Here is a 25,692-nt window from a genome sequence, read left to right as displayed (position 1 = left end):
TGACAGATGAGGCAGACTGTCAGGTCCCATGAACTGTAGCTGGCTCAGACACTCCACATTAAATAAGCTTTCTCTTTCCTGTGTAATTTGCTCCCTTCACTTAGTACTGTCAGAGTTTATTAGCCGGGCTGGGGAACTGTCACAATTAACTGGGAACGTCAGCTCAGCTTTCAGTTATTTGTTTCTGGCTGGCATCTCAGTACAGACAAGCAGCCACAGTCCATCCATCACCCACAGATGCTGTGTGTGAAAACAAGTCGCTTGTCAAGAAATCACTGAACCCGTTCAGAGTGCACAAAATTTCACAGGAACAACTGGGATTTACTCAGAGACAAGGGAGCAAATAGGCGCAGGGAGTGAACGGGGAGATCCCATGACATGCAGAAGGCACCACCATCACTTCTGGCAGACGCCACTTTATCAACTCTTTGCTCTTCACATTCGACTGTCAGTAACTAGCCGCCCCCTGCTGAATGTTACTTCTGCAAGATTAATGTGGCCCAGGAGCAGATGAGAGGAGGATCGATGAGAAATTATTTTAAATGGCTGAGTGATTTCTTTTTTCTTTCAAACATAAATTCCCTTGCAAGAGAAAACAGAAATAGCCAGGAAGGATGATATGTGTGCATCATAACGTTGAGGAAAAGAACCTATTGTCTGCTGTGGTACATCTCCACCATTCACTCCCTCCACCACTGACGCTCAGTAGCAGCACTGTGTAATATCTACAGGATGCTCATTGCAGGAATTTACCAAAGCTTCTCTGCCAAGATCTTTCAAACCCGGGAACTCTACCATCTCGAAGCAAGCCATTCACCATCCTTCACTATCACTCGGTCCAAATCCTGGCATTCCCTCCTTAACAGCTGACATTACAGCGGCTGCAGGGATTCAAGGAAGTGGGTCATTTCCACATTCTCAAGGGCAATTAGGGCTGTACAATTAATGCTGGCTGATCTAGCGATGCCCACATCCCTTGAACGAATGAATACACAACGTCTTCTAAGTGGGAGTGGTCATGTTTACCACCAATTTTTTATATATGAAAATTAAAATCTCCCACCTTTATTACCGTACTTCTTTTCAGGGTGCCATTTATCTCATGACCTATACTCAGTGCAACTGTTGGGTCATATAAATGACTCCCCCCAGTCACTTTCCTTTGTCATTTCTTACCTCACTTACGTATAAATTTCTGTAGGAGTTACTGCTATGCAGGCCATTGCTGAGGCCACTTTTAGAATACTGCACACAATTCCCGTCTCCCATCTACAGGAAAGATGTTGAGAGGGTGCAGCAAAGACTTACAAGGATGTTGCTGGGACTGGAGGGTTTGAGCTCTTGGGAGAGGCTGAATAAGCTGGAGTGTCAGAGTCCCTGGAGTATCGGAGGCTGAGGGATGACCTTACGGAGATTTATAAAATTATGAGAGGCATGGATAGGGTAAATAGTCATGGGCTTTTTTCCTCAAGTGGGGGAGTCACAAACTAGAGGGCATAGGTTTAAAGTGAGAGAGGAAAGATTTAAAAAGCATGTGAGGGGTAACGTTTTCAAGCAGAAAGTGGTGTGTGTATGTGTGTGTGTGTGTGTGGAAGGAGCTGCCAGAGGAGTGGTGGAGGCAGGTACAATTACAAGGCCTCTGGATGGGTATACGAAGAGGGTGGGTTTAAAGAGATATGTGTCAAATGTTGGCAAATGGGACTAGGCAGCTTAGAATGTCTGGTCCATGCTTTATGACTCTGAGACTCTGTCACTGGGGAACTGACGCATTTATATCATTTGATTCACACATTTCATCTGTGGTGAGAAAACTGTCACCTCAAAATTATTTTGTATATTCGTTATGCAAGTCATCCAACTTGGTAACGTCTCAAGTCTTTGGTCAATGAATTTCTTTGTTCCTGTGGACTCCAGTGTTGCTGTCTATAATAAGCAGAAGGAGAAAGAAAGCACAACCATGACTGAGGCAGGCCAGAGAGTTTCTCATTTTAAAACACTCCATAGGGTGCCTGGTACTGATGTGAGGAGTGGACAAGGAGAAATGTTTGAAGTTAGCAACCACTCACTCCATACAAAGTAAACTTGCCCAAGGTTTCAGCACAATGTGGGGCCTGGTAGAGTAGGGTGGCTCATGGTCACAATCGATTACGGATGAGGGAGACCCGAGAAACAATGAGGAAATCAGGCACAGTTGAATTTGGTGAGAGAGTTTGGCTCCATTACTTGTTTTGGACGTGCCGTGATGCATTCCTGGCACAGCTCAGCTCTGTGACAATAGGCAATGTCTTTTCCCCAGGGTGGGGGAGTCAGAACTAAAGGGCATAGGTTTAGAGTGAGAGGGGAAAGATTTAAAAAGGACCTAAGGGGCAGCTTGCTAACGGAGAAGGTGATACGTGCATGGAATAAGCTGCCAGAGGAAGTGGTGGGGGCTGATACAATTATAACATTTAAAAGCTATGATGTGGAGGAGCTGGTGTGTTGGACTGGGGTGGACAATGTTAAAAAGCATACCACTCCTCTAGGTTACAGTCCAACAGGTTTGTTTGGAAGTACTCACTTACAGAGCGTTGCTTCTTCATCAGGTGGTTGTGGAGCAGGACCATCAGACATAGAATTCGTAGCAAACGGTCATAGTGTCACACGCTCTCTCTCATACACACATACACGAGCTGAAATGTCATCTATTTTTATAAAACCTTGTTATCTCGAGAATGTGACTTAAAAGAAGTTCTGGGATTTACATTTTAATGAACCAAAACCTGCAACCCATTCTAAAAGATGAAAGACTTAACAGCAATCTAGGTTTGTTCAAAATATCATTTCAGTTGCACGACACAGAGCATGGAACATTACAGTGCAGGACAGGCCCTTCAGCCCTCAATGTTGCACCGAGCTGTGAAACCAATCTGAAGCCCATCTAACCTACCCTATTCCATTTTCATCCATATGTTTATCCAATGACCATTTAAATGCCCTTAAAGTTGGCGAATCTACTCCTGTTGCAGGCAAGCCATTCCATGCCCCTACTACTCTTTGAGTAAAGAAACTGCCTTGGATATCTGTCCTATAATTATCACCTCGCTTTAAAGCTATGTCCTCTCGTGTTAACCATCACTATCCGAAGAAAAAGGCTCTCGCTTTCCACCCTGTCTAACCCTCTGATTATCTTATATGTCTCAATTAAGTCTTCTCTCTAACGAAAACAGCCTCAAGTCCCTCAGGCTTTCCTCATAAGACCTTCCCTCCATACCAGGCAACATCCCAGTAAATCTCCTCTGAACCCTTTCCAAAGCTTCCACTTCCTTCCTATAATGCGGTGACCAGAACTACATGCAATACTCTAAGTGCAGCCACACCAGAGTTTTGTACAGCTGCAATATGACCTCATGGCTCTGAAACTCAATCCCTCTACAAATAAACGCTAACACACTGTATGCCTTCTTAACAAATAAAAAAATGACACTGTAATCTTTTGCTATAAATTCTGTGTCTTATGGTCCTACTCCACAGCTACCTGATGAAGCAGCAGTGTTCCGAAAGCTAGTGCTTCCAAATAAACCTGTTGGATGATAGCCTGGTGTTGTGCGAGTTTTAACATTTAAAAGGTGTCTGGATGAGTATGTAAGGGTTTAAGAGGGATATGGGCCAAGTGCTGGCAAATGGGACTAGATTAATTTCGGATATCTGGTTGGCATGGACGAGTTGGACTGAAGAAGGGCTCATGCCCGAAACGTCGATTCTCCTGCTCCTTGGATGCTGCCTGACCTGCTGCGCTTTTCCAGCAACACATTTTCAGCTCTGATCTCCAGCATCTGCAGTCCTCACTTTCTCCTCAACGTTCTGATTACCAACTGCTTTATATCTTTGGAGATGGCATGAGGAAGACCAAGGGGTCTCCTTCTTCACAATGTGGGAGGGTGAGGGAGTGGGGTCATAGAGCCATACAGCATGAAAACGGGCTTTTCGGTCCAACCAGTCCATGCCAAACAGAATCCCAAACTAAACTAGTCCCACCTGCCTGCTCCGGCCCATATTCCTCCTTACCTTTCCCATTGGACAGGAGTGGGTGGTTGGTTGAGGGGTGAATGTTTGCTCAGGTTGTCAGTCCCTCAGGATTGACAGAATGTGCTGAAATGCAGTGACGGAGCTCCTCTATGAGATTTATAAAGCAAATAAAAGTCAAGCATGGAAAATAGGAGCAGGAGGATGCCTTGCAGCTCTTACAGCCTACTTCCCATTTATTCTGATCATGGTCATCCAACCCAGTCCCCAGTTACTGCTTTTACTCCATATCCTTTGATCCCTTTAGCCCCAAGTGCTATATGCAACCCCTTGAATTCATACAATGTTTTGGCTCATTTTCTGTAGTAGAGAATTCCAAGGGCTCACCACTCTCTGGGTGAGGATATTTCTCCCCATCTCAGTCCTAATAGCTTCACTCTATTATCCTTAGAGTGTGACCTCTGGTTCTCAGCTCCCTGGTCATCTTCCTGTGTTTACCCTGTCTAGTCCTGTTAGAATTTTCTATGAGATCACCCCTCATTCTTCTGAAGTCCAGCGAAAATAAACCTAACCCTTATGTTGTGCACTGATTCAAGAGGGGCTGCAAAGAACAGTCTGGGAACTATAGATCATTAAGCCTAACATCTGTGGTAGATACACAGGGGCAGCACGGTGGCTCAGTGGTTAGCACTGCTGTCTTACAGCAACAGGGACCCGGGATCGATCCCAACCTCGGGCAACTGTCTGTGTGGAGTCTGCACATTGTCCCCGTGTCTGCGTGGGTTTCCTCTGGGTGCTCCGGCTTCCTCCCACAGTCCAAAGATGTGCAGGTTAGGTGAATTGCCAATGCTAAAATTGTCCATCGTGTTCAGGGATGTGAAGGTTAGGTGAATTAGTCGGGGATAAATGTAGGGTAGGGGAATGTGTCTAGGTGGGTTACTCCTTGGAGGGTCAGTGTGGACTTGTTGGGCCAAAGGGTCTCTTTCCACACTGTGAGGATTCTATTCTATGAAATACTTGAAAAGATTCTGAGAGGTAAGGTATTTGGAAAGACAGCATTTGATTAGGAATAGTCAGGATGGCTTTCTGCATGGAAGATCATGCCTCACAAATTTGTTCGAGTTTGTTGATGAAGTGACTCGGAAGGTTGACATGGCAGCACTAAAATCTTTATGGATTTCAGTAAGGCCTTTGATAAGGCTCCATATGGTAGGTGCTTGAAGATTAGATTGTATGGAATCCAGGGGGAGCTGGAAAATTGGATACACAATTGGTTTGATGGTCAGAAGTAGAGGGTAATAGTGGAAGGATACCTGTCAGACTGGAGGTCTGTGACTAGTGGAGTGCCTCAGGGGTCGGTGCTGGGCCCATTGCTGTTTGTTATCGATATCAATGATTTGGATGAGAATGTACAAGGTTTAATTAGTAAGTTTGCTGATGATGCTAAAATACAAAGTATGGTGAACAGTGAGGAAGGATATCAGAAATTGCAGCAGGACCTTGATCAGCTGGGGAAGTGGGCTGGGAAATGGCAAATGGAGTTTAATATAGATAAGTGTGAGGTCTTGCATTTTGGAAATGGTGGCTCAGTGGTTAGCACTGCAGCATCACAGCGCCAGGGACCCAAATTCAATTCCCGTCTCGGGCAACTGTTTGTGTGGAGTTTGCACATTCTCCCCGTGTCTGCGTGGGTTTCCTCCAGTGCTCTGGTTTCCCCCTACAATCCGAAGATGTGCAGGTTATGTGAATTTGCCCATAGAGTTAGGGTGCATTAGTCAGGGGTTAATATAGGGTAGGGGAATGGGGTCTGGGTGGGTTACTCTTTGGACGGTCGGTGTGGACTTGTTGAGCCAAATGGCCTGTTTCCACACTGTAGAGAATCTAATCAAATCAAGATAGGAGTTTCTTGGTGAATGGTAGCACCTTAAGGAGTGTAGAGGAACAAAGGAACCTTGGGGTTCAGGTGCATAGTTCTCTGAAATTGGAGTCACAGATAGACGGGCAATGAAGAAGGCTTTTGGTACACAGGCCTTCATCAGTCAGGGCATTGAGTATTGAACTTGGGAAGTCATGTTGCAATTGTGCAGGACCTTGATGAGGCTGCACTTGGAGTATTGTGTTCAGTTTTGGTCACTTTGTTATAGGAAGGATGTTATTCAATTGGAGAGAGTGCAGAAGGAAATTACAAGGATGTTGCCAGCACTAAACGGCCTGAGTTATAGGGAGAGGTTGGACAAGCCAAGATTGAGGGAGATCTTAGAGAAGTGTACAAGATCATGAGAGGCATGGATAGGGTGAATGCACTCAGTCTTTTTCCCAGGGTTTGGGAATCAAGAACTAGAGCGCTTCAATTCAAGGTTAATGGGGAAAGCATAAAAGGGAACCTGATGGGCAACTGTTTTACGCAGAGGGTGGTTCGCAAATGGAATGAGCTGCCAGCGGACATGGTTGAAGCGTGTACATGAACAACATTTAAAAGGCATTCGGACAAATACATGGACAGGAAATGTTTAGAAGGGTTTGGGCCAAGTGCAGGGAAATGGGGTTAGCATTGATGGACTTCTTGGTGGGCATGGAGCGGATTAGGCCAAAGGGTCTGTCTCTGTGCTGTAGGACTTTATGACTCTATGTCTCTATAACTGATTCAACCTCTCCTCATGGGTCAGGCCTCAAAAAGTGTGGTGCTGGCAAAGCACAGCCAGTCAGGCAGCATCTGAGGAACAGGAGAGTCGACATTTCGAGCATAAGCTCTTCATCAGGAATGCTTATGGTCACACCGTCGACTCCCCTGCTCCTCGGATGCTGCCTGACTGGCTGTGCTTTTTCAGCACCACACTTTTTGACTCTGATCTCCTGCATCTGCAGTCCTCACTTTCTCCTCATGTGTCAGACCTGCCATCCCAGGACTGAATGATTGTAAACTTCAAGCTTTTCTTCTTGTCCACTTCTCACATCAGAAGGGCCCTCTTTTGTGGTGTTTATCTGTCTCACTCTATTGTCTAATCAAGACATGCTATGGCTACATGAGCATATAATCCAGGCTGACCCTCCAAAGTAGCATCAAGGGAAGGCTACACTGTGAGATGGCAAGAAACAGTGGCTCAGTAGTTAGCACTGCTGCCTCACAGCACGAGGGACCTGGGTTCGATTCCAGCATTGGGCGACTGTGTGGAGTTTGCACATTTTCCCCGTGTCTGCATGGGTTTCCTCCCACAATCCAAAGATGTGCAAGTCAGGTGAATTGGCCATGCTAAATTGCCTATAGTCTTCAGGGATGTGTAGGTTAGGTGCATTAGTCAGGGGTAAATAGGGTAGGGGAATGGATCTGGATAGTTTACTCTTCGGAGGGTTGGTGTGGACTGTGGGGATTCTATGATTCTAAGTGGCCTTGTCTGCTTTCTCAGGTGGGCATGAAATATTGCATAGCTAAGTTCAAAGAAGGGCAGAGAACTCTTCTCCAGTGTTACTGTAATCAGTGAAAAATCAACAATATGCTTGTTCACTGTATTTGCTTGTTGGAGATCATTGTATGGCGATTGGCTGCTTTGTTTCCTGAACTAACACAGTGGCTGTATTTCATGATTAGCTCTGGGATGTCTTGATGTTGTAGAAGATATGTACAGTTACAATCCTTCATCCCTTCCTTCCCTTTTTCCTCTCTTTCCATGTCATTTTCACATCACCTCTCTCATAGTGGACTCATGATCATGTCTCAAACAATCCAGAGGCCCAGGCTAATGCTCTCAGGATGTGGCTTCAAATCACACTACATTTAATTTCAATTTAGTGAATCTAGAATTGAAAGCTAATCCTCTGTAATGGTGACTGTGAAATTATCCTTGTTTGTTGTAAGAACTTACCTGGTTCATTCATTGTCCTTTAGGAAAGGAAATTTGCCATCCTTACCCAATCTAGGCCAATGTATCACTCTGGATCCATGGCGATGTGGCTGATTCTTCATTGTCCTCTCCATTCAGTTAATGCACAATGAGGGATGGGCAATAAATGCTGGCTTTTTTGATTCACTCATACATTTATATCCAGATGATTTCCCGTGATGGTGTCCCAGACTCCCCAATGTTTTTCCATCCTGCTGGAAGTGTTAAGTAAAGGAAATCCCCTGCTGTGCTTATTTCTGATGTGTTAATTAGCCATGTAATAATCAGCAATGAAGCTATCAAACTGAGTTTTGTTTACTGAGCCACCAAGGTAATGGTTTTGCACGAATTGGAACATTATGCTGAGTGGAGCTGAGTGGAATCTGAAATCCACTGAGAACCCAGAACAAATTCTGGCAGAATCCAAAATGACCGCTCTTGTTAGCTTGCCCCATGCAGAGATCAGCATAAACATATCCACTGGTGTAAATATAAATGAACACAGACTTTATCTCAATGGCATAACAATATCCCAAAGGATTAAATCCTCCCCTATTATAATTAAACCAATTATGTTTCTTGTAATACCAATGTTATGACATGTTATACTTTATTCACTGTTATTCCAATGAAAAGTTAACTTCCTGTTCCATCCAGGTAATGTGACTGTATGGTAATACAGATCATTCTGCTGTAACATGATAGTTATGTTCCTCTGTAACCTCGCGCTATAGGTAATCTGCTATAGAAAATATAGTGCTATAGTGGGTGGCACAGTGGTTAGCACTGCTGCCTCACAGCGCCTGAGACCCGGGTTCAATTCCCGCCTCAGGCGACTGACTGTGTGGAGTTTGCACGTTCTCCCCGTGTCTGCGTGGGTTTCCTCCGGGTACTCCGGTTTCCTCCCACAGTCCAAAGATGTGCAGGTCAGGTGAATTGGCCATGCTAAATTGCCCGTAGTGTTAGGTAAGGGGTAAATGTAGGGGCATGGGTGGATTGCACTTCGGTGGGTCGGTGTGGACCGAAGGGCCTGTTTCCACGCTGTAACGTAATCCTAATCCTAATCTAAAAAAAATCACATCGTGCAAGATCACAAATAGAAGATCACTATACCCTTTCAGTGGAAAGACTGTGTTATCCAAGTAATGCCCACAATTCATCAATCGCGTTGTAGCCATCTTGTGCTGAACAACCTGTACCAAATCCTGGACTAATCATAAAATCCCTACAGCGTTGACGCAAGCCATTCAGCCCATTGAGACTGCCTCACTACCCCCCCCCCCCCCGAAGAGCATCCTACTACCCTATCCCTGAAACTTTCCATTTCTTATGGTTAATCCACCTAATCTATTTCTGGACATTTTAGCATGGCCAATCCACCTCACATGTACATCTTTAGATTATGGGAGGAAACCAGAGCACCCAGAGCAGACACAGGGAGAGTGTGCAAATTCCTCACAGTCACCTGAGGATGGAATGGAACCGAGGTCCCTGGCATTGTGAAGCAGTAGTGCTAACCTTTGAGCTACCATGCCGCCCAAATGCCCTTACATCCTGAGGACTTGGGTTCAACTCTCATCATAGCAGATAGTGAAATTTGAGTCCAATAAAAACAATCTGTAATCTGAAGAAAATTGCTAATCTAATGGCAACCATCACCTATTATTGATTGTTGTAAAATCCCATCTGGCTCACTAATGTTCTCGAGGGAAGGAAATCTAATGATGTCACCTGGTCTGGTCTAATGTGACTCCAGACCTACAGCAATGTGGTTGACTATTAACTACCATCTGAAATTGCTTAGCAAGTCATTCACATCACATGTAAGAATAAAATAGTCTATGTCACTATTCAATTGTATCGGTTTGGAATTCCAAGCACCCTCTCCATTTAAAAATAACTCCAGACAGATATCCAAAGAAGTTGAAATGAGGAGGACAAAAATCTTGGTCATAATTGTAAGCTTTAAGATGTATTTTAAGAAAGGAAGAGAGAGGAAACAAGACAAAGAAGAAGAGATTTGGGGGAGGCTTCCACTACTTATGCCACAGGCCTTTCAAGGTCTGGTGACCAATGGTGGGGTGATCAATATCAGAGTTAGACAGAAGCCCAGAATTGCAGCAATGTAGAGGTCTGAGAGGGCTGCAGGGTGGAGCTGGTTACAGAGGTCAGAAGAATGAATCCATGGAAAGATTTCAAAACGAGAATGGGACTTGTTAACATTGTGGGGTCATTAGCCTGGAGTGCAAGGTAGGTATGGATCAGTGACATGTGGTACAACCTAAAATGTAGGTATTAAAGTTTTAGACCTGTTCAGGTTTGTGGACAGTGGCCTGGAAGAGTTGACCTGAGTGGTAACAAAGGTAGTGAATCAGGGCTTTAGCTGTAGATCAAAGTTAGATAAAGACTCTTGATATTATGAGCATGAAAGAAGATATTCCTGCTGAATATGTAGATACTAACCAAACTCAGGCAAACAGCATAATGAAGTTGCTCATGTTAATCTCTGTGTCATCAAATTGTTACGTTTGTTAAGGTCTTTATTTAAGGCTAAGAAGAAACAAACGGTGATGATAATTGTCTGAGTATAGGGGAGCACCTGCAACACTGAGTGTGGAATGAAAGGTAAAAGCTGAGAAAGTCAATGAACTCTCACCACAAGGTAAAACCTGTATGTATCTGGATTCCAGCCTCTCCAACTGGAATTTATTACCAGTAAACAGACTGGTAGACTGCTTCAGACTCATGTGAAGGAGATAAACGTCATAGTTCGCTAGAAAAGGCAATTGGTGGCAAAAACTGAAGACAATGGCTTTGATCTTTCTCATTTTTAATTGAAAGAGACTTCTGTTTGGTTAAGCAGTGCAGCAAATCCGAGTCAGAGGAAGAGTGGATAGGGGTGGTGGGAAGTTAGAACTGGGTGTCCTCAAAGTGGAAAATTATACTTCATTTTCCAGTAATGCCATTAAGCAGCAACATGCAAAACCAGGAAGAGAAGCCTTTGCAAGTGATAGCGAGTTTTGAGAAGATTTGTAGCTCAGGTTGAGGTTCTGGATATAGGTTTGCTCACTGAGCTGGAAGGTTCATTTCCAGATGTTTCGTCACCCTACTAGATAACATCTTCAGTGGGCCTCCAGGCAAACCACTATTGATAATTCCTGATTTCTATTCATATGTTTGGGTTTCTTTGGATTGGTGATGTCATTTCCTGTGATGCCACCATTTCCCATGGTGATATCATTTCCGGTTCTTTTTCTCAGGGGGTGGTAGATGGGGTATAACTCGATGTGTTACTCTGGCTTTGATAAGCTGGGTAAAAATGGAATTGTTTGATAATAGTCCCACTCAGATGGACAGCAGTTGACAGGCTTTGGAAGAGGGTGGAATAAAATAATACGAATAAAATCCTGATTGGAAGCATTCAAGCCTGTTTCAAAGGTGGCAGCTGGAATGCTTTGAACAGTTGTGGCCCCCTTATCTAAGGAAAGACATACTGCCATTGGAAGCAGTCCAGAAAAGTTTCACGAGGTTTGGAGGGACAGTCTTATAAGGAGAGGCTGAGTATATTTGGCCTGTACTCATTGGAATATAAAAGGATGAAGAGCATCATTATTGAAATATATGAGATTCATAGGGGACTTGACAGGATAGATGCACAAAGGTTATTTCCCATTGTGGGAGAGTCTTGGACCAGAGGGCATCATCTTAGAATGAGAGCTTGCACATTGAGGACAAATTGAGGAATTTCTTCTCTCAGGGGTAGTGAATCTGTAGAATTCTTCCCTGTTGAGGCTGGATCATTAAGTATATTCAAGATTGAGACAGACTTTTAATCAGTAAGGGATTCAAGGGCTATGGGAAAAAGGTAGGAAAGTGGAGTTGAGGATTATCAGATTAACCATGAACCCATTGAATGGAGGAATACACTCAATGGGCTGAATGGTCTACGTCTGCTCCTACATCTTAAAATCCTATTTTATGAACTTGGCAAGAAGGACAAAAAGCAAGATAGATTAGGCTACAATCTTACAGGATGTAATTTGTAACTTTAATAAGTGTTGTAATAGGAATACAATCCTGATTGGAAACATTCAAACTTGTGGTTCTAGTATTGGGGAGGATTTAGGAGTGACTAAGTACCTCAAGGTGGGACGAGAGTTTACACAAATATAATCATAGAATCTCTACAGTATGAAAACAGGCCATTCAGCCCTCGAGTCCACACTGACCCTCTAAAGGGCAGCCCACCCAGACCCAACTCTCTACCCTATCCCTTTATTCCCCATGACTAACCCACCTAGCCTGCACATCCCTGGACACTATAGACATTTTGCAATGTCAATCCACCTGACCTGCAAATCTTTGGACTGTGGGAGGGAACTGGATTACCCAGAGGAAACCAACGCAGACACAGGGAAAATGTGCAAACACCACACACACAATTGCCCGAGGCTGGAATTGAAACCAGCACTGTGAGGCAGCAGGGTTAACCACTGAGCCACCATGCTGTCATATAAGGTTCAAGGAGGGGCATTGAGGAGCAGGTAATGACAGCAGCTTTTGAGTAGATGGGGCACACTACCTGATGAAAGAGAACTGTTAGCAGTACCTTGGGAAGCTGGAAGAGAATTTGGGTGTCCGCGTGATGATAGAGCTGAGGGAGGGTGGGATGGGTCTTATGGACAATGTGCACTCAGAGGAGTGGTAAGGAAACAGAGCAAAGAAAGATCAGGTCATCAGGTTTTAGCTGCACCTCCCTGTTTCAGAAATAGTGTGAATGAATGATGCTGAAAAAGATATTCAGCAAAGAGAAAGATGCTCATTCTGTAATTACTGTCCTTTCCAATCAAACTCCCAGCATGAAAACTAATGAATAACTTGATTAGTATTTGGACAGTCTTGAAAACATGAATACTTTCTTCAGCAGTAATAATATTTCATTCATTTTAGGGTCCCATCTCACTAATCCACTGGAATTCTTTAACGGAAGTTTAATAAATTAGTGCATAAAGGCTAACCAGTAGAATTATGGAATTTTTAGAAGGCATTCGATAAGCTCAACTCATGTCACTTCCAATGAAATTTGATAATTACCTAATAGACAATGAATGAACAAAAATTGCAAACAAATATGAAAGCAATCCTGATTTTCATTGTTTTTCTTTTCACTTTCAGTCTGCTTTTAAAGAGTCTTGATTGCCCGTAACCTTTTGCTCCCCAGGTATATGAAAGTGGGACAAAGCTGGACCAGTTTGTGACCAGGTTCCTGTTGAAAGAGACATCCAGCCAAATTCAGTCCCTGCTAACCTCTGTGGAAAGTGCAGTTGATGCGATAGATGACCAGACCACTCAGACAGGGTACGTGGCTCTCTGATTTATTATTAATCTTCTTATCTAAGCAAAGTTTGTCATCAATGAGTCCCAGCATGCCCACGGGAAGATGGGGGTCCTCTTGCTTTTGGTAGGTGTCCTTGCTGCCTGATCAGAATTACAGGGCAAAATGAAGGCTGATTAGATTGGTGGCTCCAGGTGCTGTAAATAATTGCAGGATATTTTAAACTATCTTGTATCGCCCGGCTCTGTAAGAATGAATTGTTGTGTTCATTCCTGCAATATTTTCTTTATGATATGATGAACATTTAGCCATGAAATCCCCTCGGCTTCATTCCCCAAAGACAGCTAATCACAGTTCTTTTATCTTAATGCCTCTCCCATTCCACTTTGTTTGGGGGATTTGAAGGCCAACTTATTATGGTTGGCCTTGTACATGTATCACAGGAAACCAGTATTCAGGGAAACAGGTGACAGGGGACATAGAACAAAACAGCGCAGAACAGGCCCTTCAGCCCTCAGGGTTGAGCCAAAAATAGGGAAGGCAAATAGTATTTATTCTGAAAGGCATAGAGTATAAAAGTAGGGAAGTGTTGCTGCCATTATGCTAGACATTAGTGAGACCTGGCGTATTGCGTACAATTTGGGTCCCCTTCCTTGAGAAAGGATGTAGTTGCACTGGAGACTGTTCAGAGCAAGTTCACTAGATTGAGTCCAGAGATGAGCAGTTTAGGCCTGTAGGCTCTGTCATTGAGAAGAATGAGAGGAGATCTGAGGTTTATAAGATGCTAATATGGATTAACAAGGTAGACATAGACTGGATGTTTGCTCATGTAGACAACGGAGAATGAAAGATTACAGTTTTGGGATAAAGGATGGCAGATTTAAAACAGAAATGAGGAACAACAAAGAACAAATAACAATACAGCACAGGAAGAGGCCCTTCGGCCCTTCAAGCCTGTGCCAATACATTTTGCTCTTTCATACTAAAACTGTCTTCACTTGCAGGATCCATATTCCTCTCTTCCCTCCCTTCCCTCCCTACTCATGTGTTCGTCCAGGTATTTCCTGAATGCTGCCATTGTGTCTGATTCCAGCACCTCTTCTAGCAGTGCGTTCCGGGTATTCATCACTCCTTGTGTGAAAAATTTCTCTTTAAGGTTGCATATCTCTTTAAAGTACAACCACCACCCCACCTTGAACCTGTAATTGACCACTCCACCTGGGAAAAAGCCTCATACTTTCCACTTTATCCATGCTATTCACAAGCTATAAACTTCTATCAGGTGACCCCTCAACCTTTTGTATTGCAATGAAAACAAGATCAGTCTATCCAACCTTTCTTCATTGTTAAACCTCCCCCCCCCCACCCCGCCCCCCATACCAGGCAACATCCTGGTAAACTTTCTCTGTACCCTCTCCAAAGCATCTACATGCTTCTGATAGTGGACCACCACTGTACGCAATGTTCCAAGTATGGCCTAACTGAAGTTCTATAATTGATTTGGAGATGCCGGTGTTGGACTGGGGTGTACAAACTTAAAAATCACACAACACCAGATTATATCCAACAAGTTTAATTGGAAGCACACTAGCTTTCGGAGTGACTCTCCTTCATCAGGTGGTTGGGAAGTACATAATTCTGTATCTTACAATTCTGTGTCTTACAATTGTGTACTCTACAACCACCTGATGAAGGAGCGGTGTTCTGAAAGCTGGTGCTTCCAATTAAACTTGTTGGACTATAACTTGGTGTTGTGTGATTTTTAACAAAGTTCTACAAAGCTACAACATAACTTGTCTATACCTGTAGTCAATGTCCCTTCCAATGAAGGCAAGCATGCAATAAGCCTTTTTTACTACCTTATCTACCTGCGTTGATCTGTGTACCTACACACCCAGATACCTCTGCATATCAGTACTCCCTAAGGGTTCTACCATTCGCTATAATTTCCCCCGTACTTGTCCTTCCAAAATGCATCACCTCACATCTGTCTGGATTAAACACCATCTGCCATATTTCTGCCCATGCTTCCAACTGATCTATATCCTGCCACATCCTCTGGCAATCCTCTTCACTATCCGCAACTCCACAAATCTTCATATCATCCGCAAACTTATTAATTAAACCAGCTATGTTTCCCTCCAACTCATTGATGTAGACCAGCAGAGGGTCCAGCACTGATCCCTGTGGATCACCACTAGTCATAACCTTCCATTCTGAAAAGCATAAATTCACTATTACCCTCTGTCTCCTATGACTAAGCCAGTTCTGTATCTATCTTGCCAGTTCACCCCTGATACCATGGGACTTCACCTTTTGTATCAGTCTGCGTGAAGAACCTTATCAAAGGCTTTACTGAAGTCCATGTAGGGAGCTGCTTTCCCTCATCAATCATCTTTGTCACCTCCTCAGAAAACTCGATCAAGTTAGTGAGGCAAGACCTCCCCTGCACAAACCCATGCTAATAAGTCCATTTGTTTTAAATGTGTATAGATCTTGTCCCTGAAAATCTTTTCCAATAGTTTCCCTACCACTGACATGAGGCTCACAGGCCTGTAATTTCCTGGATTATCCCTGCTACCCTTTTTAGGAGGAATTGCTTTTATCAAAGGGTCATGAGTCTGTGGAATCCACTGCCCTAGAACAGGGCCTTGAGTAATTTTAGGAAGGAGATAGCCAGATTTCAAATTAATAGTGAGTTAAAAGGATGTGGAGAACAGTTAGGAAAATGGAGTTGTGATCATGATAAGGTTTGTCATAATCATAGTAAATGGCAGAGCAGGCTCTCGGGGCTGAATTGCCTCATTCTCGACTAATAAGTTTCCTTTTATTTCAATATCATAGAATCATAGAATCCCTACAGTGTGGAAACAGGCCATTCAGCTCAACAGGTCCACACCGACCCTCTGATGAGTAACCCACCCAGACTGATTCCCCTACCCTATTACTTTGCATTTACCCCTGACTAATGCACCTAACCTACCCATCCCTGAACACTGTGGGCAATTTAGCCTGACTAATTCACCTAACCTGCACATTTTTGGATTATGGGAGGAAACCGGAGCACCTGGAGGAAACTTACGCTCTCCCATTCTTTCCAACTTGGCCACTGTGTTGTACTCCAGGCCCTGAGTCTGATTGATATCTGTCAGGTTGGGTGTGTCAAGAGATATGGAGCAGAAATGGGATAGAGATACAAACCCCTGCTGCGATCGAAATGAATAGGTCTGAGGGGCTGAACGGCCTCCTCTCACTCCAAAGATTCCAGTGCTTGATAAGTGATTCTGTTTTCTGAGGTATTTTTGGTTCCTCCTGATGCTCAAAGTAATGCTGAACAATAAACTAGTAATATACAAAGAGTGTGAGTCTGGAATGACAAACTGTGGTGTAAAGGCAATCTTCAGAATAATTCCTCGAATTCTGGAAGGTGGGGGTAGGGAGTTTGTTGCTTAGCAACAGCCTGATGCTCAAAGTAAGTTTTCACTCTTGACTTATCAGGAAGCTGAATGGCTGCGATGATAGATTATTAATTCCTTCCCTTGGCCTGGCCATGCAGTGGGGATTCATGATCCTGCCCTTTGATCTGTCTGAGACAGAAAGGTTTTAGAAAGTCTTCTGCAGACTTGGAGCCTGACTGGCCTGTATCCCCTCAAAGGTTCAGTGCTTTAAAGCTGACCACTTTAGTTGGGTGTTTCAGATGTCCCTGTGTAGATTCAGGGGCAACACCGAGAATTGTTCGGACAAAACAATGGACCAGGACAGAGCCTGGTCTGTTATTTACTACTCAGGTGGGCCAGGGAACTCGAAAACCCAGTTAAACTCAGAAATAAGAGAGGGTGGGATCAGAATCTGTTTTTTTTTTATTCCTTCATTGAGCATTTAAATTGAGCAATCGTTGGCCATCTCTAATTGCCCTTGAAATGAGTGACTTGCTTAGCCATTTCGGAAGGCAGTTAAGAGTTGGCTGGCTTGCTGTGGGCCTGATGATGACCTAGTGGTGTTGTTGCTTGAATACTAATCCAGAGACCAGATAACAATTGGGGATCTAGGTTCAAATCCCACTCAGGTGGATGGTGGAATTTGAATTCAATAATAATCTAGAATTAAGAGTGCAACGGTGACTGTGAAATCATTGTCAGGTAAAACCCATCTAATTCACTAATTGGAGGAAAGTTGCCATCCTTACATGGTCTGGCCTACATGTGTCTCCAGACCCACAGTAATGTGGTTAACTGGCAACTGCCCTCTGGGATGGGCAATGAATGCTGGCTTGCCCACATCCCATGAATGAATTTTAAAACAGAAAATGGCTTGCATGTAGGCCAGACCAGGTAAAGATGACAGATTTCCTTCCCTAAAGGGTTTTAGTGACTCAGCTGAGTTTTTACAACAATTGACAATTCCAGATTCTTTTGTGAATGAATGCAGATTCCACCATCTCCTATGGGGATATTCAAACTCAGATCCCCAGACGGTATGGATCACTGGGTTACCGATCTAGCGATAATACCACAACATCATTCGTTCCCTGTTGTGAAGCACTTGATCACAAGCGATCAGCATAACACTGCTCGCCTATAAACTTCAGGTCTCTTGATTGAGTTACCGGGAGTTGCTGTCATCTGCAGCCATTACAACGTTGGCGAGAGGTCAGAGCAAGAAGGAGCCTACAAAGAGGATCAATCCATTTTGGGTGTTAGCAGTTTAAAGGAGCTGTCAGAACTGTATTCCTTCATCTTGATGTCTACTCAGGTGTGACTACCTCTCTGTAATGATGAAGAAGACTTTGCTATTGAAAGGAGTTACAGGGAGGTAGTCACACCTCAGATAAAAGAAGAAGGTAGATGGGTTACCGTCAGGGGATGGAAAGAGAACCAGCAGACAGTGCAGGAATAGCCCTGTGACCGTTCCCCACAACAGCAAGTATACTGTTTTGGATACTGTTGTGGGGGGGAGGGGGGGGTGAGCTTACCAGGGTTAGCAGTGGGGTATAGGTCTCTGGCACAGAGTCTGTCCCTGTTTTTTTCAGAAGGGAAGGAGCAAGAGCAGCAGAGCATTAATCACTAGGGACTCCATAGGTAGGGGGACAGATAGGAGGTTCTGTGGGAACAAGAGACATTCACGGTTGGTGTGATGCATCCCAGGTGCCAGGATCTGTGATGTCTTGGATCGTGTTTTCGGAATCCTTGAGGGGGAGGGGGAGCAGCCCCAAGTCATAGTCCACATAGGCACCAATGACATAGATAGGAAAAGGGATTGGGATTTAAAACAGAAATTCAGGGAGCTCGGGTGGAAGCTTAGTGCTGGAACAAATAGAGTTGTTATAGATTAGATTAGATTACTTCCAGTGTGGAAACAGGCCCTTTGGCCCAACATGTCCACACTGACCCTCTGAAGAGAAACCCACCAAGACCCATTCCCCTACATTTACCCCTTCACCTAACACAATGGGCAATTTAGCATGGCCATTCACCTAACATGCACATTTTTGTACTGTGGGAGGAAACCGGAGCACCCGGAAGAAACCCACGCAGACACGGGGAAAATGTGCAAACTCCACACAGACAGTTGCCTGAGGCAGGAATTGAACCTGGGTCTCTGGTTATCTCTGGTTTGTTGCCCGTGCCACGTGCGAGCAAGGTGAGGAATAGGGAGAGAGAGGAGTTGAACATGTGGCTACACGAATGATGCAGAAGGGAGGGTTTTGGATTCCTGGAGAATTAGGGCTCTTTCTGGGGTAGGTGGGACCTCTACAAACAGGATGGTCTACACCTGAACCAGAGGGGTACCAATATCCTGGGGGTGGGAAATTTTCTAATACTCATCGCGTGGGTTTAAACTAATTCAGCAGGGGGATGAGAACCGAAATTGTAATTTGAGTATACGAGAGGTTGAGAGTAGGGAAGTCAGAACTAAGATTTCAAGATCGCAAGAAGGCACCGGCAAGCAAGAAGTTGGTTTGAAGTGTGTCAACTCCAGGAGCATCCAGAATAAGATGGGTGAACTTGCAGAATGGGTTGGTACCTGGGGTTTCAATGTTGGCCATTTCAGAGACATGGATATAGCAGGGACAGGAATAGTAGTTGAAGGTTCTGGGATTTAGATGTTTCAGCAAGAGAAAATGGTAAAAGAGGGGGTGGTGTGGACTGTTAGTCAAGGACAGTATTATGGTGGCAGAAAGGACGTTTGAGGACTCGTCTACTGCGGTAGGATGGGCTGTGATTAGAAACAGGAAAGGAGCGTTTACCCTGTTGGGAGTTTTCTATCGGCCTCCAAATAGTTCCAGAGATGTAGAGGATCAGATAGCAAAGATGATCTTCGATAGGAGCGGGGGTGACAGAGTAGTTGTAATGGGGACTTTAACTTTCACATATTAACTGGGAATACTATAGTTCAAGTACTTTTGATGGGTCAGTTTTTGTCCAATGTGTACAGAACACAGTATTTCGACAGGTGAACAAGGGGTGAGGCCACATTAGATTTGTTACTGGATAATGAACCCGGCCAGGTGTTAGATTTGGAGGTAGGTGAGCACTTTGGTGACAGTGACCACAATTCAGTTCTGTCTACTTTAGTGACAAAGAGGGACAGGTATATACCGCAGGGCAAGAGTTATAGCTGGGGGAAAGGAAATTATGATGCGATTAGGCAAGATTTAGGATGCATAGGATGGGGAAGGAAACTGCAGGGGATGGGCACAATTGAAAAGTGGAGCTTAATCAAGGAACAGCTACTCTGTGTCCTTGATAAGTATGTATCTGGCAGGCAGGGAGAAAGCTGCTGAGCATGGGAGCCACGGTTTACTAAGGAAGTTGAATCTCTTGTCAAGAGGAAGAAGAAGGCTTATGTTAGGATGAGATGTGATGACTGTTAGGGTGCTTGAGAGTTACAAGTTAGCCAGGAAAGACCTAAAGAGAGAGCTAAGAAGAGCCAGGAGGGGACATGAGAAGCCACTGGCAGATAGGATCAAGGAAATCCCTAAGGCTTTCTATGGGTATATCAAGAATAAAAGAATGACTACAGTAAGATTAGGGCCAATCAAGCATAGTAGTGGCAAGTTGTGCATGGAGTCAGAGGACATGGGGAAGCGTTAAATGAATATTTTTTGTCAGTATTCATACTAGAAAAAGACAATGTGGTCGAGGAGAATACTGAGATACAGGCTAATAGACTAGATGGGATTGAGGTTCAGAAGGAGGAGATGTTGGCAATTCTGGAAAGTGTAAAAATAGGTAAGTCCCTGGGCTGGATGGGATTTATCCTAGGATTCTCTGGGAAGCCAGGGAGGAGATTGCAGAGCCTTTGGCTTTGATCTTTATGTTATCATTATTGGAAGGAATGATGTCAGAAGACTGGAGGATGGCAAATGTTGTCCCCATGTTCAAGAAGGGGAGTAGAGACAACCCTGGTAATTATCAACCAGGGAGCCTTACTTAGGGTGTGGGCAAAGTTTTGGAAAGGATTATAAGAGATAGGATTTATAATCATCTAGAAAGGAATATGTTGATTAGGGATAGTTAACATGGTTTTGTGAAGGGTAGGTCGTGCCTCACAAACCTTATTGAGTTCTTTGAGAAGGTGACCAAACAGATGGATGAGGATAAAGCTATTGATGTAGTGTATATAGATTTCAGTAAGGCGTTTGATAAGGTTCCCTACTGTAGGCTTTTGCACAAAATATGGAGGCATGGGATTGAGGGTGATTTAGCGGTTTGGATCAGAAAGTGACTAGCTGAAAGAAGACAGAGGGTGGTGGTAGATGGGAAATATTCATCGTGGAGTTCAGTTACTAGTGGTGTACCACAAAGATCTGTTTTGTGTCCACTGCTGTCATTTTATAAATGATCTAGATGAGGGCATAGAAGGATGGCTCAGTAAATGTACCAATGACACTAAGGTTGGTGGAGTTGTAGATAGTGCTGAAGGATGTTATAGGTTACAGAGGGACATAGATAAGCTGCAGAGCTGGGCTGAGAGGTGGCAAATGGAGTTTCATGCGGAAAATTATGAGGCGATTCAGTTTGGTAGGAGTAGCAGGAATGCAGAGCTAATGGTTCTTGGTTGTGTAGGTGAGCACAGAGATCTCGGTGTTCAGGTACATAGATCCTTAAAAGTTGCCATCCAGGTTGGTAGGGTTGCTAAGAAGGCATACCGTGTGTTAGCTTTTATTGGTAGAGGGATTGAGTTTCGAAGCCATGAGGTCATGTTGCAGCTGTACAAAACTCTGCTGCGGCAGCACTTGAAGTAATGCGCATGGTTCTGGTCACCGCATTATAAGAAGGATGTGGAAGCTTTGGAAAAGGTTCAGCAGAGAGTTACTAGGATGTTGCCTGGTATGGAGGGAAGGTCTTGCGAGAAAAGGCTGAGGAACTTACGGCTGTTTCCATTAGAGAGAAGCAGGTTGAGAGGCAACTTAATTGAGATATAGAAGATAATCAGAGGGTTAGATGGAGTGGACAGTGAGAGCCTTTTTTCCTCGGATGGTGATGGCTAGCACAAGGAGACATAGCTTTAAATTGAGGGGTGAGAGATATAGGGCAGATATCAGAAGTAGTTTTTTCACTCAGAGAGTAGTAGGGGCATGGAACGCACTGCCCACAACAGTCGTTGACTCGCCAACTTTAAGGGCATTCACATGGTCATTGCATAGGCATATGGACGAGAATGGAATAGAGTAGGTTAGATGGACTTCAGATTGGTTCCACAGGTCTGTGCAACTTCGAGGGCCAGAGGGCCTGTACTGCGCTGTAATGTTCTATGTTCTATGTTGTGTGCATCAGTCACTATTCATCCAGTAAGGCTGTAGGCTGGGTCATCATTGAATCAGAGAATCATAGAGTTGTGGCTTTGTTCAGCACAGAAACAGACCCTTTGGTCCAACTCAACCAAGCCAACCAGATATCCTAAACTAATCTAGTCCCATTTGCCATCATTTAGCCTGTATCCCTCTGAACATTTCCTATTTATGTACCCATCCATTTGCCTTTTAAATGTTGTAATTATACCTATCTGCACCACTTCCTCTGGCAGCGACATACGCATCACTCTTTATGTGAAAAAGTTGCTCCTTAGATCCCTTTTAAATCTTTCCCCTCTAACCTTAAATCTATGCTCTCTAATTTTGGAGTCTAGGAAAAAGATCTTGGCTATTTGCCCTAGTCATGCCCCTCATGATTTTATAAACTTCTACAAGTTTAAAGTTTAACAACATCTTTCCTGTCACAGGGAGACTAGAAATTAATACTGTCTTCCAAAAGTGGCCCCACCAATATCCTGTCACAGCTGCAACATAACATCCTAACTCTTGAACCAAATACCTTCTTCACTCCCCTGTCTACCTGTGACTCCGCTTTCAACAAACGATGAACCTGCACCCCAAGGTCTCTTTGCTTGGCAGTACTCCCCAGGACCTTACCATTAAGATGGATCAGCTAAAAGGCCCTGTCAACCACAATGGGGTGGGGAGAAAGGTCATGACCGAGGCATCCCAGAGGAAATTGGCAACTTCAGAATGGATATGACAAGGACAGAGGAACTGGGAGAATGGAATGGAATTCCTGAGGGTGTGAAGAAGTGGATGAGTTCTTGAAGGATTACTCCTGGCAATTGGGATTTGCACCTCCATGATGGAGCAGGGAGAATCAGAGACCACAGTGAATGTGGAACAGTTCCTGGTAAGTGGAGTAACTCTCTCTCCTTTGTCTCAGGTTCTATGACAGCAAGACCAGCCACGGAGTGGTGGAGAGTTGGTATAACCAGCAGGCCACAAGCAACTTCACCAGCAGCAGAATGACAGCAAGAGACAAAAAACTGAAAACTGATTTAGGTAAATGTGTCTGAGCAGGTAAGGTATGGGTCACAGTGACTCAAGCGACTGGGAGTTACCAGGTAGGGTATGAGTCATAGTGACTTGGTGAGTGTAAGTTACCAGAGTGATTCTTTTTAAGTCCCTTGTGGGATGTGGGTGTCACTGGCTAGGCCAGCATTTATTGCCTGTCACCAGTTGCCCTTGAGAAGTTGGTAGTGGTGTAAGTCCCAGGGCGAATGTGAAGAATAATGACTGTGCTGAGTGTGAGTCAGTCAGATTTGGTTTATAAACGGCATTACACTATTCTTACTTATAGACAATGAACAATGTGTAGGAGGAACAATAGTGACTGTGCCAAGTATAGGTCCCAGGGTGGGTGCGAGTAATAGTGACTGTGCTAAGTGTGCACCTCAGAGTGAGTGTGGATAGTAGTGACTGGGCTAAGTGTGGGTCCCAGTGTGAGTATGAGTAATAGTGACTGGGCTAAATGCCTCACTGAGTTTAAGGTAATAGTATATTACGTGATGGCTATCTTCCACAGGCACTGTCCACTCAATCCTTAGCTGTGCCTGTGAATTGTCCTCCAGTGGGATTCTGCACTGCCTGTATACAGGCAGGTGATCAGCTGAAAATCAAATTACTCTGCTCCACTGAATATAAACATCCATACCATCAGTTCCAACATTACACATTTGACAAAACTAATACATTTACAACTCTGGGTAAGAATCTAGCTGGACCTTAAATTAAAGCGGGTAGAGAAGTGATTACATTAAATACAGTTTAATTATGTCAGTCAGTATTTAGTGTGCAGGTTTGACGTTTTCTGTCTTAACATATTGATAGATTGTGAAGATGTAAAATGGAAGAGGCATCAGATTAAGAAGGTATAATTGTTAAGTGATGACACTTATAATCTTGAATTAATGAAATCAGTGAAGTACTGATATTTTGCACTAAATATTTAATACAACACATCTCTCTGTCTCAGATTTTGTTTTGAAATTGTGTTACACTATACTTACTTATAGACTGTGATATGATGTGTGGGAGGACCAATAATGGTGGCTGCAGTTACTCATTTAAGTGCTAATTTTTGACTATCATTCACGTATCATTTGTCACAATGGTGGGTGATGATTTTCTGCTCAATGCAAACAATTTTTCAGATGCTTTCTCCTCCGGATCACAGTATCTCTTTACTCGCATACTGTGAGCATAATCTTCACTCGTATTGACTTCATTCCCCACAAAGAGGTGTTACAATTGACGAAAACACCCCGAGAAACTAACCAGACACCCTGAAAGTAACAACTGCAATGTTGGAGACCTGAGGAAAGATGGCTATTGGATAGACGTGTCAGCTCACTAGACTCAATGAGCTGCGACTCAGGATGAAGGCTGTTGGCACAATGCTATTTAAATGTAAGATTGACAGGGGCTGGTCGAGTTAGTGTGGGAGAGATTAGCTACCTCCTTGTCCAGTTAAAAGAATCGCTTGTAGTTAACGAGGTGTTGTGAGTTAGTTATTAGCTGCCAATGATATTGAGATGATCAACACAGTTCCTGGGAAGAACCAAATGTTGGGTGTCACTCCATTGAGACCTGAAGCTGCTCTGTCCTGAGGTATCATCATAGTGGGTGATGCTTTTGTCACTCCACAATATTAACCCTTTCAGGCCAATGTGACTTGCTTTCTTTCCTCAGAACTTTGAGTGTGGTAGTTGGGACATCATGTTGAGGTTGTACAGGATACTGAAGAGGCTGCTTCAGGAGTACTGTGTGCAGTTCTGATTCTCTGTTATAGGGAGCTGGAGAGAATTCAGAAAAGATTTACCAGGATGTTGCTGGGAATGGAGGGCTTGAGTTATAGGGAGAGGCTGAATAGGCTGGGATTTCTTTCCCTGGAGCATCAGAGACTGAGGGATGACCTTATTCAGATTTATAAAATCATGAGGGGCATGGATAAGATGAATAATCAAGGTTTTTTTTCCCAGGTTGGGGGATTTCAAGACTAGGGGGCATATTTTTAAGGTGAGAGGAGAAAGGTTTTAAAAAAATCACAAAGGGCAACTTTTTTACACAGAAAGTAGTTTGTGTAAGGAATGAACTTACAGAGGAAATGGTTGATGCAGGTACAGTTATAACATTTAAAAGACATTTGGTTAAGTACATGGATAAAAAAATGTTTGGAGAGATATCACAGGCAGATGGGACTAGTTCAGTTTGGAATTATGGTTGGCATGGACTGGCTGGACCGAAGGGTCTGTTTCTGTGCCACATGACCATTTTGGACTAACACAATGGTAGGGTTTAAGGAGGATCTTAAAAGAAGAGGAGATAAAGCAGAGAAGTTTCAAGAAAGGATTCCCGAGCTCAGTAGCAAGAAATGAAAAGGGTTCCAGAGCCACTGATTTTGGAATGATGGATGTTGGGGCAGACATTTGAAGAACCAGAGGAGGTGGTAGATAAAAGGAGGATTGAAGCACTGGAGGGATTTGAACATGATTTTTACATGGATTTTATGAGTTTGTGTGGATCAATGTGATATCAGTATAAAGCAACAAAATTATCACACTCTGTATTTGTGGCATTATCTGTCCTGGGAGTGTTTGATGGGGGACAGTATAGAAGAAGCTTTACTTTGTATCTAACCCCATACTGTCCCT

The 25,692-nt window shown here is 43.8% G+C and overlaps 1 protein-coding gene across 3 annotated transcripts in view; it reads left to right on the top strand.

Annotated features, from left to right (window-relative positions):
- The window catches only part of necab2 (N-terminal EF-hand calcium binding protein 2), a 279,429-nt gene that overhangs the window by 201,582 nt on the left and 52,155 nt on the right, over positions 1 to 25,692 (top strand). For all 3 annotated transcript variants that reach the window (XM_072547576.1, XM_072547575.1, XM_072547577.1), the window contains 2 exons: positions 13,102 to 13,238; positions 22,923 to 23,041. In XM_072547576.1, the coding sequence (XP_072403677.1) occupies positions 13,102 to 13,238; positions 22,923 to 23,041 (256 nt within the window). The remainder of the gene's footprint in view (positions 1 to 13,101; positions 13,239 to 22,922; positions 23,042 to 25,692) is intronic.

Source organism: Chiloscyllium punctatum, chromosome 26, assembly GCF_047496795.1.
Source record: "Chiloscyllium punctatum isolate Juve2018m chromosome 26, sChiPun1.3, whole genome shotgun sequence".
Classification (NCBI taxonomy): Eukaryota; Metazoa; Chordata; class Chondrichthyes; order Orectolobiformes; family Hemiscylliidae; genus Chiloscyllium; species Chiloscyllium punctatum.
This window is presented reverse-complemented; position numbering and strand designations above follow the sequence as displayed.